The sequence below is a fragment of the Podarcis filfolensis genome (genome assembly GCF_964270895.1).
Source record: "Podarcis filfolensis genome assembly, chromosome: 2".
NCBI lineage: Eukaryota > Metazoa > Chordata > Lepidosauria > Squamata > Lacertidae > Podarcis > Podarcis filfolensis.
The window spans coordinates 4,809,071-4,824,117 of NC_139605.1; the positions used below are offsets into that span (position 1 = coordinate 4,809,071).

General features: G+C 43.9%; 1 protein-coding gene across 2 annotated transcripts; it reads left to right on the forward strand.

Annotated features, from left to right (window-relative positions):
• Positions 1–9,199: 9,199 nt before the first annotated feature.
• On the forward strand, positions 9,200–14,261 carry LOC310756992 (vomeronasal type-2 receptor 26-like). 2 transcript variants are annotated; one of them, XM_083602051.1, is made up of 5 exons: positions 9,200–9,416; positions 11,218–11,309; positions 11,697–11,924; positions 12,530–12,656; positions 13,240–14,261. In XM_083602051.1, the coding sequence occupies exons 2-5, from the start codon at positions 11,256–11,258 to the stop codon at positions 14,136–14,138; spliced, it is 1,308 nt and encodes a 435-aa protein (XP_083458177.1). In that variant the 5' UTR covers positions 9,200–9,416; positions 11,218–11,255; the 3' UTR covers positions 14,139–14,261. The 2 variants fall into 2 exon arrangements, 1 of the variants encoding a protein (XP_083458177.1); XR_014545009.1 differs by lacking the exons at positions 11,218–11,309; positions 11,697–11,924; positions 12,530–12,656; positions 13,240–14,261 and adding an exon at positions 10,500–10,716.
• The last annotated feature ends 786 nt before the right edge of the window (positions 14,262–15,047 follow it).

Below are 15,047 nucleotides of genomic sequence, written 5' to 3' on the forward strand. Positions count from 1 at the left end.
CTCTTGTTTCTTTAATGTTTCCTTTTGCATATTTGTTCATTTGCATCTCACATGCCACTAGCTTTCATTACCTATTCCATTCTTCTGCCTTAATTTTGACAATTTCCTCAAATATCCTTCTCCATAAAACACAGCATTTGCACCTGTGGGATCTTGTAGATTTAGCTAAGGGCTTATTGACAGATCCCTTATCCCGTTGCTTTTCCAATTTAGAGTGGGTTTTCTTTGGGAAGGAGTAGAGTGAGGGAGAAATGGCTTGGACACATGCCTACAAAGCACAGGGTAAATGGAAAGCCACTCAGACCCATGTTTCTAGCCATGGGATGGGAGAAAGTGTGAACAAACTTAGTCATCTTTGTTAAGAGGGGATTGAGGCCAAATTCTCCTTCTGCCTTAGAATCATGAACGACATTTTCACATCTTTCCAAAGAAATTTCAATAGCGTTCTGGGATTTTTTCCTTCCCTCCTTCCTTTCCTTTTCATACCTGTGGGGTTTTGTAGATGCTTGACATGATTGAAATATCTTTCGATTTGTCAGAATCAGTCCCTTCAATAACAGCCAATACTTTATTCCATGGTCCACAATAATAGTTTGGGATGTTTGCCTGCCCAGGGCAGAGCAGGTCCACCATGGCACCACAAGTCATTCTGGCATCGTAATAGTTGTCATAGACGTCATAGCCCAGGGTGAGGTTGGGGAAAAGCCTGTGGTTCCGGTTGACTTCCCAAACAGCAAACAAGAAGGACAAGATATACCAGGGTGGCAGGTATCCCATCCTGGAAAAAAGTGTGTGTTACCTTGACATTCTTTTCACACAGAGACCAGATGGTGTCATCCTTAGCTGTGATGGGGGTCAAAAATCGTGAGATGCGTCTGCAGCATCTGTACACCTGAGATCCATCAACCCCTTCCTGCCCAAATCTTAGAAGCGTGAGCTATTCTAATGCAAATGTCTCACTAGTGTGGGTGAAAGCACACAGTTTGCAGTAGATCAATTTCTGACATTCAGAATAAATCCTACCATTTCTCTCCAAAGGGACGAAAATAGAAGACATGATTGACCAAGCAAAAGTACCAGAAATGTGGATAGCAGACAACAACATTTGGTCTCCATGAGGTCACATTCAGTTTGCATAAAGCTTTTACAACAGTAGGCACATAAGGACTTACCCATAAACTCTGGTAAAGGGAGGCTCATTGAAGACGGTTGGTTTGAAAACAGGAGATGCTGCGGATATGACCCCACTAATATGGTAGTCTCCTCGCCTGTACCAATTCAAGGGTGCATTGGGATCCCTTATCAAAGTCAATGGGCATTTTGAGTTCAGCATCTCTGGTGTTGCTTCAGGTAGTAGCAATAGCAACAGCAGAAGGTGAGTTATGATGCACCTGCCATTTACTCCAATCTCCTTCTTGAGTGCTATCAGCAACAGAGCTAGCAAATTACCAGCAGTCAAAATCTGCTTGGAAGACCCAGGCTGTATTGACTTAATCACAGTTAACATGCCTGATGTACATGGCTTGAGGACCAAGGAGGATTCAATTCAGCCCCACATGGGCAGCATAACCCCACCCCACCCTCAGTGGCACAGTGGAGAAGTATTTATGTACCAGTCTCTTCTGGCTGAGTCTGATGAAGTTACATCATGTTGTTGTTCAATGTTGAACGCAAATATGATTTTATTCCTCTTGAGCTTTGGCAAGACGATGACAAAGAAATCACCATCATTTTTAATAATTACATTTGCCTTCGCACCATGTTGAACTCCCTTTATGGCGCCAGGTGTAGAGCTGAAGAAATACATGTTTAATTGAATCACAGAACAATGGAAATGTAGAATGGGAAGGGACCCTGAGGGTCATTTAGTCCAACCCCCGGCAATGCAGGAATCTCAACTAATTCATCCATGGAAGATGGCCATCCAACCTCTAGTTGAAAACTTCCAAGGAAGAAGAGTCCACCACCTTCAGAAGGAGATTTTTATTGTCGAGCAGCTGTCAGAAAGTTCTTCCTAAAGTTTAGTCTGAATCTCTTTTCTTGTCACTTGAATCCACTGTTTCAGGTCCTACCCTCCAGAGCAGAAGAAAACAACCTTGCTTCATCTTCCAGGTGACAACCCTTTAGATATCTGAAGAACTTCCCACTGCATTGTGGTTCTACCTGTGACATGGGTCAGAGAGGGGCACGGGAGGTTGGCATCACCTTTCCTAGCACTTCTGAAAGACTGGGCCATGGTCCAGCAGTGGGCCTCAGTGCCACAGCCCACCCAGTGCCTCCTAATTCACCCATACTGCCCCTGGGCCACACATAGCTCTTTGGTTGGACCAAGGGCATTACTGAGAGTTTAAAGGGGCATAAGGTGTCCAGGAGACAGAGAGGCTGAAGGAGGACAAAGGTTTAAAGAAGGAAGGGAGATCTCTCTGCTCTGAGGAAAAAGGGCGAAAGAATGTGTTGTGGGAAATTAGAATGAGTAATAAAGGGTTAATATCTAAAATTACAATTTTGGAAAAGAGGGTAAAGGAATAAGAGAGGGGGAAAGGAAGAAAAAGAATATAAAATGAGCAGGGAAGAAAGATGACAGTTTTTGGAGGAATATGATACAAGCTGTGAAAAGAAGACGGAAGACAAAACAAGAGTAGACAAGTAAAATGTGAGGCGTGCCGGGTGATATGAAATAAAAAGCCTTTTCCACTTAGTGCTTTTGAATGCAAAGATTCTGCTTAACTTGGGGAGACTGAGTCACAAAACTAGTCCCTGAGTCATTAATTGCTGCTTGATTATGCCAAACTCTGCCTCCATCTGCCACAGTTTTGTCACTGGCTCTTCCGGCGGACCTGCCATTTTGTGACCTCATTAAATTTCAGCCCTGTGATTTGGCCCCTACATGAAAGTCTGGAAGGATGACCGTTTCTGGAGCTAAACTGTGGAATGCTCCCCCTCCCCAAATGTTCTTGCTGCCATCATTCTCCATTTTAGGTGGCAGGTTAAGACACTCCCATCTATACATGCCTTTGGTAAATAAGCTGGCCTTGACCGTGGTGCTGAACTTTTAGTGGGATGAGGTAGGATTTCTTATTATTATAACTGTGCTCTTGGGTTGAGCATTTTAGGAATTCTTTTTTGTCACTGGCAACGGGAGCTCACCCATCGTGTGGATTTGAACCGCCAATGTTGTGATCGACAAGCCCAAGAGGCTCAGTGGTTTAGACCACAGCTCCATCAGCTGTTTCAGAATCCCTTGGCCAGACTGATGACCAGGGCAGGGTGACCTGAGCATGTAACACCAATTCTGTCATGACTGCAATGGCTACCAAGTAGTTGACGGTCTCTATTCAAAGTGCTAGTTTTGACTTTAAAAGCCTTATGAGGGTCAGGAATCCACCACCTCAAGAACTACCTCTCCCCACATGAATAGACCCAGGCCCCGGATCATCACCAGAGGGTCTTCTTCAAGTTTTCCCTTTGCCACCGTGGAATGCTCTCCTCAGCGAGCCTCACCTGGTGCCATCTTTATTTATCTTTAGCCACCAGGAAAAGACTATTCTTTTACCTGGGCTTTTGGCCTTTGATTTGAAAGGCGGCACTGTGGCATCTTTTAGTGGGGCAGGATTTCTCAGTCCCACCTTCTAATTGGATAGCTGTGTTTTTAGGTTGTAATAATAACAATAATAATATGTTCATCGGCGATCACTCATAGCCAAGTAAGATTGTCTTCCATAAACACGGTTTTAACAATGAGTCCGTAAGTGACTGTGGAGGCCAATAGCAGCCCTATAGTTTACAGAACCATTGCAACACAGTGCCTTCTTCTCCCAACCCACACAGCCTTCATATGGTTAACTACCAATAGGTCCTGGAGAATGAACAGGGCAGAACCTCTCCAGAAAATGGTGATCAAAGTCACCAGGTTTTTCCCAATCTGCTATCCAGGCCTAAAGCCAGACTGCAATGTGTCCAGAATGGGAATGGGGAACCTTTGAACTCCCAGTCTAACTGAATGTTGGGAGATTCAGAATAGATAAGAGAAAATATTTATCCGGGCATTGCTTAGCTAAACTATAGAACCTGCTCCCACAGGAGGCAGTGATGGCCATCAGACCAAGATGGCTTTAAAAGAAGATTAGACAATTTCATGGAGCAGTAAGAAGCTGTTGGTGGCGGATGGTGGGTCTTCTCTGTCTCCACAGTTGAGGCAGCAATGCCTCTGAACACCAGTTGCTGGAAACCACAGGAGGGCAGAGGGCTCTTGTGCTTGAGCCCTGCTTGTGCGTTTCCTGTAGGCTTCTGGTTGGCCACTGTGAGAACAGGATGCTGTGCTTGATGGGCCGTTGGCCTGATCCAGCAGGCTCTTCTTATGTTCAGGTGTTGCTGAACTACAACTCCCATCAGCCCCAGCAAGCATGAGCAATGGCCTGGGGATGATGGGAACTGTAGTGCAGCAACAGGTGGAGGGCCACAGGTTCCCCATGCCTGGTCTAGATAAATTTGCTTCATCCATTTGGCCACTGTGGAAAATGGGATGCTGGACCACATTGGCCTTTGGCCTTGAAGCAGAGCACCTCTGATGAGTTCTTGAGAAGTTACTTTTTCATTTAGGCCTTGGTTCTGACTTTACATTATCGGTTGCAAAGGCAATCTTTGCAGAGAAATCCCTGGAGATTTGGTGAGAAGACTATAATTACATAATTAGGTACATAATTAAACATCTCTTCCTGTATTCTCCTGGATTGATCAAGGAGCAGGTGCAGAACTGGAAGGGAAACATGTTTGTGAGAAATCACCACTGTGTCCCATAGCCTGACATTTGACAAAACTTGCTAAAGAAACAGTTTTTAGAGGATCAATAGATATATCATTTATTAATGAATATATTTGAATATATCTGCACACCATGGATGACCAGATGGGGGCTGCCCATAATCCGCTCCTTTTTTTGTAGGTGACCCCACCTTCTCTGCCCTACCAGTAAACCTAAGATCACCAACTTTGATATTAGGGAGGGGCGGACTAGGATTAACAGTCACAAAATATGGATTTGTTACACCTGTACACTTGAACATTTACACATCTAGGAAAGGTCAGTGGTAGAGGGGTTTTTTTATGGATAAGGTCCCAGGTTCAATCAGACATGATTCTTCTCCTCCCCAGTTTAGCTTCATGGCAACCTTGTTACATTGAGAGGCAGTGACCGCTCAAGGTTACTCAGTGAGCTTCATGGCTAAGCGAGGATTTGAACCCTGGTCTACCAGGTCCTGGGGGACACGGGTGGCGCTGTGGGTAAAACCTCAGTGCCTAGGACTTGCTGATCGTAAGGTCGGCGGTTCGAATCCCCGCGGCGGGGTGAGCTCCTGTCGTTCGGTCCCAGCTCCTGCCCACCTAGCAGTTCGAAAGCACCCTTAAGTGCAAGTAGATAAATAGGTACTGCTTTATAGCGCGAAGGTAAACGGCGTTTCCGTGTGCGGCACTGGTGCTGGCTCACCAGTTGCAGCTTCGTCACGCTGGCCACGTGACCCGGAAGTGTCTCCGGACAGCGCTGGCTCCCGGCCTCTAGAGCGAGATGAGCGCGCAACCCTAGAGTCGGTCACGACTGGCCCATACGGGCAGGGGTACCTTTACTACCAGGTCCTAGTCCAACAGTCTAACCACTACATGCATCCCGGGGACCACAGCATGCATTCCGGGGACATGGTGCGCCAGCCGCAGGGCATGGTGTGCATCCTGGGGGCATGGTACAGCACCCGCGGGGGCATGGCACCTGTTGCGGTGGCGGGTGCGCGGCGCGTGTCCAGGGGCAGGCGTGATGGTACCCCCCCTCCCCGATAGTGCCGGGGTGGTGCGCTCCCCCCACCCTCCCGTTTCTCCGCCAGTGTATCTCCTTCTCCTTTCCCTCTGGGAAATTTCAAAACTCTCCATCCTGCTTTCCCTCACTTCCTCTCCCTCTATCTCCCTGATGATATAAGAATTAGAGACCCCACTAAAACCTTATTTTAATCATGTTTCAATGTTTCACTTTAATTGTATCTAACCTTTCAGAATGTATTTTGGAACATTTTAGAAAGTATTAGGCTTGATTTTTGTGTGTTCTGCACTTGTGAGCCTCCCTCCTATGCTGCTCTCTCCTCTCTCCTGATCTACCTCTGAAAGTGGTACAAATGGCAGGATGTTTTAGCACCAGAGTGTAACTCAGCTATCCCTGAAGCTATCTGAGACCTAGGAAGAGGATTTTATCATGCTCTTCCCTCACTGAAGGCTAGGTTGCCAGGATAATGCCAGACACCCAAGACATAAAATGGTCCAATGGCCTGGGCACACAAGGACCACTTCAAGGTGATGTGGGGGGTGAAGATACCAGGATGGAGCACTTCTCATTACCTGTAACCTTTCCTGATCTATGTGAAGATTTTTTTAATGATTATTTGCTATGCTTGAAATACTATATGAGCTTTTCTTCTGAAGTGCCTCAGGGCAGATGTTCTCAACTGGCAATAGCTATAATAAACGCTGGGTTCCAAAATCCGGATGCTGGACTCGGAAATAGTTTCCTTGGTTCTGTGGTTTATTCAAAAGGTTCCTCACCTGGGTAACAAACAAGGTGGTGTAGAGGTGAATTTTTACAAAACTGAGATTCCCTTTCAACCAAAAAAATGTGCACACACAAGGTTATGTGTGTTAAAAGCAGACTAGAAGGGCTGTGTGTGTTTGTTTGTTTGTTTGTGTGTGTGTGTGTGTGTGTGTGTGTGTGTGTGTGTGTGTGTGTGTAAACAAGGGTGGGTGTTAGAGAACCTGCACTTAGGTGCTGAAATGTTCTGCACTTAGGCAGGAAGGGCCAGACACACAAATATAGGATGGGGGACACCTGGCTTACTAGCAGTTCATGTGAAAAGTATTTAGGGATCTTAGTGGGCCACAAGCTTAACATGAGTCAACAGTGTGATGCAACAGCAAGAAAAAGCTAATGCTATTTTAGGCTGCATCAACAGATGTATAGTGCCCAGATTAAGGGAAGTAAAAGTACCACTCTATGCTGCATTGGTCAGACCACACCTGGAATACTGTGTCCAGTTCTGAGCATCACAATTTAAGAAGCATGTTGACAAGTTGGAACCCGTGGAATGGAGGGCAACCAAGGTGATCATGGGTCTGGAAACCAAGCCTTATGAAGAATGGTGGAGAGAGTTGAGTATCTTTAACCAGGAAAAGAGGAGACTGAGAGAAGATATGATAGTCATCTTCAAATACCTCAAGGGCTGTCGCATGGAAGAGGGAACAAATTAGTTTTCTCCTGCTCTGGAGCATGGGACTTGAACCAATGGCTTCAAGTTACAAGAAAGGAGATTCTGACTAAGCATCGGGGGAAACTTTGGCAGTAAGAGGTGTTTGACAATGGAACCATTTCCCTCAGCAGACTGTGGACTGTCCTTTCTTGGAGGGTTTTAAGCAGAGCTTGGGTGGCCATCTGTCATGGATACTGTAGTTGAGATGTCTACATGGCAGGGAGTTTGACTAGATGACCCTGGAGGTTTCCAACAACTCTACAATTCTATGATTCTATATGGCCAAGATGAAGTTGTATGTAGGTGCTCTGAAAGCCAGAAGGTGTCTGCTTCTCCAAGGGCATTCAGTGACCTTAGATTGTAGCTGGAAAAGTTGGGAGCAATGCTGGTAAGGTCAAGGCAACCTCCCCTTCCTCTCTCTGACCCATGCCACAATGTAGAAGCACATTGCAGTGGCAAATTCTTCAACTATCTAAAGGGCTGTTGCATAAAAGATGGAGGAAGCTTTGTGGAGGGTACGTCCTGAAACAATGGATTCAAGATACAGGAAAGATGATTCAGACTAAATACTGGGAAGAACTTTCTGATGGTAAGAACAGTTTGAAAGTGGAATGAATTCCCTCAGGATGTTGTGGACTCTCCATTCTTGGAGGTATTTAAACAGAGGTTGGATGGCTTCCTGTCATGGATGCTTAACTGAGATTCCTGAATTGCTGGGGGTTGGACTAGATGACACTTGAGGTGCCTTCCAGTTCTATGATTCTATGGCTCTATTATGCTTTTCTTCAGCTCTACACCTGGAGCCATGAAGGCAGCAAGGTGCGAGGGAAATGTAATTATTAAAAACAGTGGTGATTTCTTTGTCATCATCTTGCAAAGGCTCAAGAGAAATAAAATCATATTTGAGTTCAACAGTGAATAACAACATGATGTAACTTCATCAGACTCAGCCAGAAGAGACTGGTACATAAATACTTCTCCACTGTGCCACTGAGGGTGGGGTGGGGTTATGCTGCCCACATGGGGCTGAAGTGAATCTTCTTTGGCTCTCAAGCCATGTACGCCAGGCATGTTCCCTGTGATTAAGTCAATACAGCCTGGGTCTTCCAAGCAGATTTTGACTGCTGGTAATTTGCTAGCTCTGTTGCTGATAGCACTCAAGAAGGAGATTGCAGTAAAAGGCAGGTGCAGCATAACTCACCTTCTGCTGTTGCTATTGCTACTACCTGAAGCAACACCAGAGATGCTGAACTCAAAATGCCCACTGACTTTGATAAGGGAACCCAAGGCACCCTTGAATTGGTACAGGCGAGGAGACTACCATATTAGTGGGGTCATATCCGCAGCATCTCCTATTTTCAATCCAAGCGTCTTCAATGAGCCTCCCTTTACCAGAACTTATGGGTAAGTCTTTATGTGCCTACTGTTGTAAAAGCTTTATGCAAACTGAATGTGACCACATGGAGACCAGATGTTGTTGTCTGCCAGGCATGTCTCCTCATTTCTGGTACTTTTGCTTGGTCAATTATGTCTTCTATTTTCGTCCATTTGGTGGGAAATTGGTAGGATTCATTCTGAATGTCAGAAATTGATCTACTGCAAACTGTGTGCTTTCACGACTCTAGTGAGACATTCTCATCCAAATACACTCCTTCCATGGAAGTATTGTAAAACTGGGAATTTCCTAGCATTAGAATAGTCCATTTGGGCAGGAAGGGGTTGATGGACATCAGGTGTACAGATGCTGCAGACGCCTTTCATGATTTTTGCCCCCAGTCACAGATAAGTATGACACAATCTGGTCTTTGTGTGGAAAGAATGTCAAGGTGAGACACACTTTTTTCCAGGGAAGCAGTCCAGGTCTACTGGCATATCTTGTCCTTCTTGTTTGCTGTTCGGGAGGTCAATAAGAACCACAGGCTTTCCGCCAACCTCACCCTGGGCTATGACATCTATGACAACTATTACGATGCCAGAATGACTTCTGGTGCCATGGTGGACCTGCTCTGCCCTGGGCAGGCAAACATCCCAAACTATTACTGTGGATCATGGAATAAAGTATTGGCAGTTATTGAAGGGGCTGACTCTGACATATCCAAAGATATTTCCACCATGTCAAGCATCTACAAAACCCCACAGGTATGAATGTCAGGAGGGAAGGAAAAAATCCCAGAATATTATTGCAATTTCTTTGGAGAGATGTGAAAATGTCATTGCTGCTTCTAAGGCAGAAGGAGAGTTTAGCCTCAACCCCCTGTTAACAAAGATGACTAAGGAGATTATGGACTCATCTACACTTACCCCATAGTTAGAAAGCAAAGGTCTGAGTGGCTTTCTATTTGCCCTGTAGTTTTTAGGCATGGATCTGAGAATTTCCCCCTTACCTTACTCCTTTCCCACAGAAAATCTGTTCTTTCCCTCTAAACCAGAAAAAAACACCAATTTGTGATTTGCCCAATGAAAGCAATGGGACATGGGGAAGTGTGGATAAGCCCTTAGTTGAGTCTTCAAGATCCCACAGGTATAAATGGTGTGAATCATGGAGAAGGGTCTTTGAGGAAATTGTCAAAATTCATGCGGTAGAATGGAATCTTTCAGTTATGTGGATTCCTAGCCATCAAAACTGAAATAACAATAAATAAGTAATAAAAGCTAGTGCCATGTGTGATATACATGAGCAATTATGCAAAAGGAAACATTCAATAAACATGAGGCAAAATACTTGGTTTCTAATTTGCTACCTATTGTGTCTATACAAGTTAAGCGGAGCCAGTCCTGGGGCCATGAGTACTGTCTGCCTTAGAATAAAGGATAATTCTGTAAACACATTTCCCCACAACTTTTCATTTTGGGACACTCCAAACACATGTGTTGATATGTCCCTGTAAATTTTGATAATTTAATGAATAAATAATGATTAAATCATATAATACAATTAGATAAATTTGCTACAAGAAACATGTAAAAGCAATAACAAAAACACAATCAGGGCATAACATAAAGCAAACACAACCCATTCCAAAGACTCGGTCACCTTTTTTTGAAAGCAAACAACGAAATATGGTATATTGTTAAGCTTCCCTGGGATATTGTTTTCCCCCATGAACTTTGTCTTTTCCTGTTTCCCATGTCAGAGAAAAGTTATCATTCAGGCAAGTAAAAAGTACTAGATTTGGGATTTTGTTGTGGGTGACAACACTAATCTCTTCTGTTCTTTACTAGGTCAGTTATGGTTTTGTTTCTGATGCTCTTAATGATAAAACTCAGTTCCCTTTTGTCTACCGAATGGTCCCCAAAGAAGAGCATCAGTATCTGGGGATAGTCCAACTGCTCCTGCACTTCAAGTGGACTTGGATTGGCCTCGTTGCTCCAGACACCAACAATGGAGAGAGGTTCATGAGGACCTTGAAGCCCCTGCTAACCAGGAACACAATTTGTGCTGCCTTCTCACTTAGCACCTCAGTACAGAATAGAGTAACAGTGCCTCTCAGAACATTTTTCAGGTGGAACGAAGTCAATGTATTAGTCTACTATGGGGAGAATCGTTACTTCTTTAGTATAATACGTGCTTTGCAAAAATTGGTTGAAAAGCATATAAGACCCATTGTGGGGAAAGTCTGGATCACAACAGCTTTGTGGGACATCACCGGGAACTTATCTTACAATATTCTTTCTTCCCTGCACATTCATGGGTTTTTTTCTTTCTTAACTCGTATTAAAAAAAGGGCAAATGATGACAATTTTCACACATTGTTCAATTCTATGATTCTGTTTGGGCATAAAACATTTCAATGTTCATATTCAAAGCACATATTGTCTGTGAAGGGAAGGAAAAGGTGCAGGGAAGATGACACTCTGGAGTCCCTGCCTGACAAAGTGATTGAGAAAATCCTGTCTCTGGATAGTTACAGTATTTACAATCTTGTCCTTGCTCTGGCAGGGGCCTTAAGGGCTGCACTTTCCTCCAAATCCAATCAGATGGTGGTGAAGGGTAAAAAGAGGCTGAAATATCAAAGGATACAGTCTTGGCAGGTATTGCTGTTTTCCTCACAGACTGAACAGGCATCGGTGCTGTGAATTCCATTCAGACTTGACTTTACTTTGCCTCCATTTACTGTACTGTTACCCACATCTTAATTTTGCTGCTGAGAAAACAATCTGCCTCCACTTTACCACCTGATTCCTTAGCAAGGCTTCATGCTATTACTAGCCAAGGAAACTAATCCTTGCAGAATTCTTCCAAGGGTGCAGAATAAAGCTTATGTATCTCATGGCTTTAGTCTGTCCCAAAAATCTGAAGCAGAAACAATGGGCTAAAGATCCCATTGTCAGTCTGTACAAAGATCTTCAGCAATTAGGCTATGTTATCTAGATAATTTTATTCTTTTCTAAATGTGCATGCTTTCTTTCCTGTTCTAGCTTCACCCTTTCCTGGGAAGCTCCCGGTTTTACAATACTTCCATGGAAGGAGTGTATTTGAATGAGAATGGGCAGTTGACAGTCGAATCTGACGTCGTGAACTGGGTGCCATTTCCCAACAAGTCCTTTGGTGCCGTGAAATTTGGGAGCATAAGCAGACAGGAATTCTCAGGCCCAAAATTCACCATTGACCAAGAGGCTCTTGTGTGGTCCAGAATGTTCAACCAGGTTTGGAAAACCCATTCATTGCATTGTATTCCCTTTTAGAGATATGTTAAGTTCTGATACTCTGTTGGGAGAAACAATATAATTTACGCCTATCCATGTAACGAGCTAAAACTATACGGGGGAGGAGATGAATGGAGGAAAGTCAAAATAAGAAACATGAAAATGGAAAAGCAGGTTAGAATATGACTGGGGCATGGCTTTTGCAGTAGTCAGGAAGCATGCCAGACTTCAGAATTGAGCACAACATGACTGCTCCAAATACCTTTCTGTTTCAGCTTGTTTCTTTCTCTGGATTTTGATATTTGTAAATGGTTTCCATGATTGCAGATTTGTAGTGTGTTTACTAGACCTTTGTAATAATGGCAGACAGCTCTGACTCCTAAATCCAAGGGCAATACAGTCTCCATGTAATTCTTTCTTCTTGATTATCTCTTTCTGCCCCAACTGTGACCCAAGGTCTATGACCCTTTGTTTTGTCCCATGGATCAAAAAAAGCATCCACAACAAAGCCGTGCCTATTCCACATAGACTGAGACTGAGACTGCACTGACCCAGAAGTTACTTGGCAACAGTCTTTCATTGATGCTTTCTGTCTTTTTGGTCAGACCCTTCCTCAGTCCAGGTGTACCGAAAGCTGTCGCCTGGGATATGCCAAGAAGGTTCAGGAAGGGGAACCCATTTGCTGCCATGCTTGTGCTCCATGTGCGGAAGGGATGATCTCCACTCAGGAAGGTAGGAGACTTCAGAGGAATGCGCAGCAAAAAGAACAACAATGTATGTCCTTTGTTGATGAATATTCAAGTATAATCTTATGGTTGAATTTAATAAAGTTTCAGCAGTGATTTACATAGTCTTAAAAAGCTTTCCAGGTACCACTGAGACAGCCTTGAGTATGTAAGAATTAGGCAGTGTTGCTGCATCTGGTAGGGTCCCTTGAACCAGCCAGTTTGGCAAAGTAGCTGGGGTGTTTGGTTTGTACTGGGAAGAACAGAGTTCCAGTCCATGCTCCTCCGAGGAACATTTTTTTTGTAAATTACACCCATCTGACAACACCTGATGTTGGGGTGAGATCAGATGTAGCTGCAATTAACAACTTGGAGCTTCTAGAACACTTCAAGCTCCTCCTTGGGAGATGAATAAGGGGGTATCTGCACTAGGGACCTACAAAGAGAGGACCAACTCTCTGTGTAGATTAGCAGAAACATCAAGCCCTATCACTGTTTCTGTTTGAAGGGGGTTGGCTGGATTCAAAACTGACCTGCTTTTTTTGCTAGTCTGCAGGAAAATGTTCAAGCAGACACTCTTCTTTTTCCAGATGCAGACCACTGCACCAGATGTCCAGAAGATCAATACTCCAACAAGGACAGAGATCAATGCATCCCCAAGATTATCAGCTTCCTGTCCTATGATGAATATCTGGGGACCCTCTTGGCTTCCACTGCCCTGTTTTTGGCCTTAATCACAGGCCTTGTTTTAGGAATATTCATTAAATATCTTGACACTCCCATAGTCAAAGCCAACAACAGGGACCTTTCCTACATCCTCCTGGTCTCCCTCCTCGTTTCCTTTTTGTCCTCCTTTCTGTTTATAGGCCGGCCAAGGAAAGTGACCTGCCTTCTCAGGCAGACGGCCTTTGGCATCATCTTCTCAGTTGCTGTCTCTTCTTTGTTGGCAAAAACTATTACCGTCGTGCTGGCCTTCCTGGCCACTAAGCCAGGAAATAGGGTGAGGAGATGGCTGGGAAAGAGTCTGGCTAATTCCATTGTCATTTCCTGTTCCAGTATCCAAATTCTCATCTGTGGCATCTGGCTGGGTACCTTTCCTCCATTCTCAGACTCTGACATGCACTCCCAGGTTGGAGAGATCATCCTGCAATGCAGTGAAGGATCTGTTGCCATGTTTTACACTGTCCTTGGGTACATGGGCTTCCTGGCTGCCATCTGCTTCACAGTGGCTTTCCTGGCTAGGAAGCTGCCTGGGGCCTTCAATGAAGCCAAGCTGATCACCTTCAGCATGCTGGTCTTCTGCAGTGTTTGGGTGTCCTTTGTGCCCACCTACCTGAGCACCAAGGGGAAGTACATGGTAGCCGTGCAGGTCTTCTCTATGCTGGCCTCCAGTGCTGGGCTTCTGGGCTGCATCTTCCTTCCCAAGTGCTACATTATTGTACTCAGGCCTAGTCTGAATACAAAGGAGCACCTGACTACAAAGACTTAATATGGCACCTGATTCCTAAAATATGTTTTTGGTTTTTGCAATTGCTAGCCAGCATGGTAGCAATAAAGCCAGGACACATGAGTTGGGAATGTAGCTCCTTAAAAGCTATTGTTTTGGAAATCAGAACACAAAATTATCATTTGAATCATATTCCATCCTTACCACTGTTCATTTTTCTCCTGCTAAACCTTATTTATGAATTCTTTTCTGAAGACTGTTTGTATAGTTCTTAATAAGAAATCCTTACCGCAATTTAGTAATAATGAATGCTGTTCATTAAGAAAATAAAAATTTATTAGATAGTATTACAAATAATTTGCTAGTGCATTGTTTTTCAGAATAAAAAGAAACACATCCCATTGGTATCTCTTTATTTCCTGCTGTGCATATCAGGAGAGTCACCTTGAATTTTGGTGCCAGGGGTGTTCTTTACATGGCACAAGGTGCAAAACATTTTTAAAGCAGTTGACACACAATAGTTTATACCAAGAACAAATTTAGTTGGTCTCTAAGGTGCTACTAGACATTTTTTTATTATTATTATTTTATTTCGACTGTGTCAGACCAACACGGCTACCTACCTACTTCCCTGTCAGCCCAAATTTATTACATCATAATTTTTCATAGACTACATGGATTAGAATTTTGTTGTCTTTGCTGCAACAGAATTTGAAAAGTACATATAGGATATGAGTAACAAATTTGTCTCAACGCATTATTTGCTACAAAATAAAACTGCAAATTCAATCAGGGTAGCTGTAGGTGTTCCATAAGGCTGGTATTATCATGTATGCATTTTCGCTCTGAGGCCCCAAGACCCCTCCCCCCATAAATAACTTCACACAGACACACATTTTAGTTTAAGTTATTGGGCAAATTTTAGGCCACAACTTTATTGATTACAGAAAA

Excerpts from the sequence above, each read along its gene's own strand:
- LOC310756992 (XM_083602051.1), top strand. The coding sequence starts at position 11,256 with ATGGTGGTGAAGGGTAAAAAGAGGCTGAAATATCAAAGGATACAGTCT. Across the intron at positions 11,925-12,529 it reads GGTCCAGAATGTTCAACCAG|ACCCTTCCTCAGTCCAGGTG; the intron begins GTTTGGAAAACC and ends CTTTTTGGTCAG. Across the intron at positions 12,657-13,239 it reads GATGATCTCCACTCAGGAAG|ATGCAGACCACTGCACCAGA; the intron begins GTAGGAGACTTC and ends TTCTTTTTCCAG.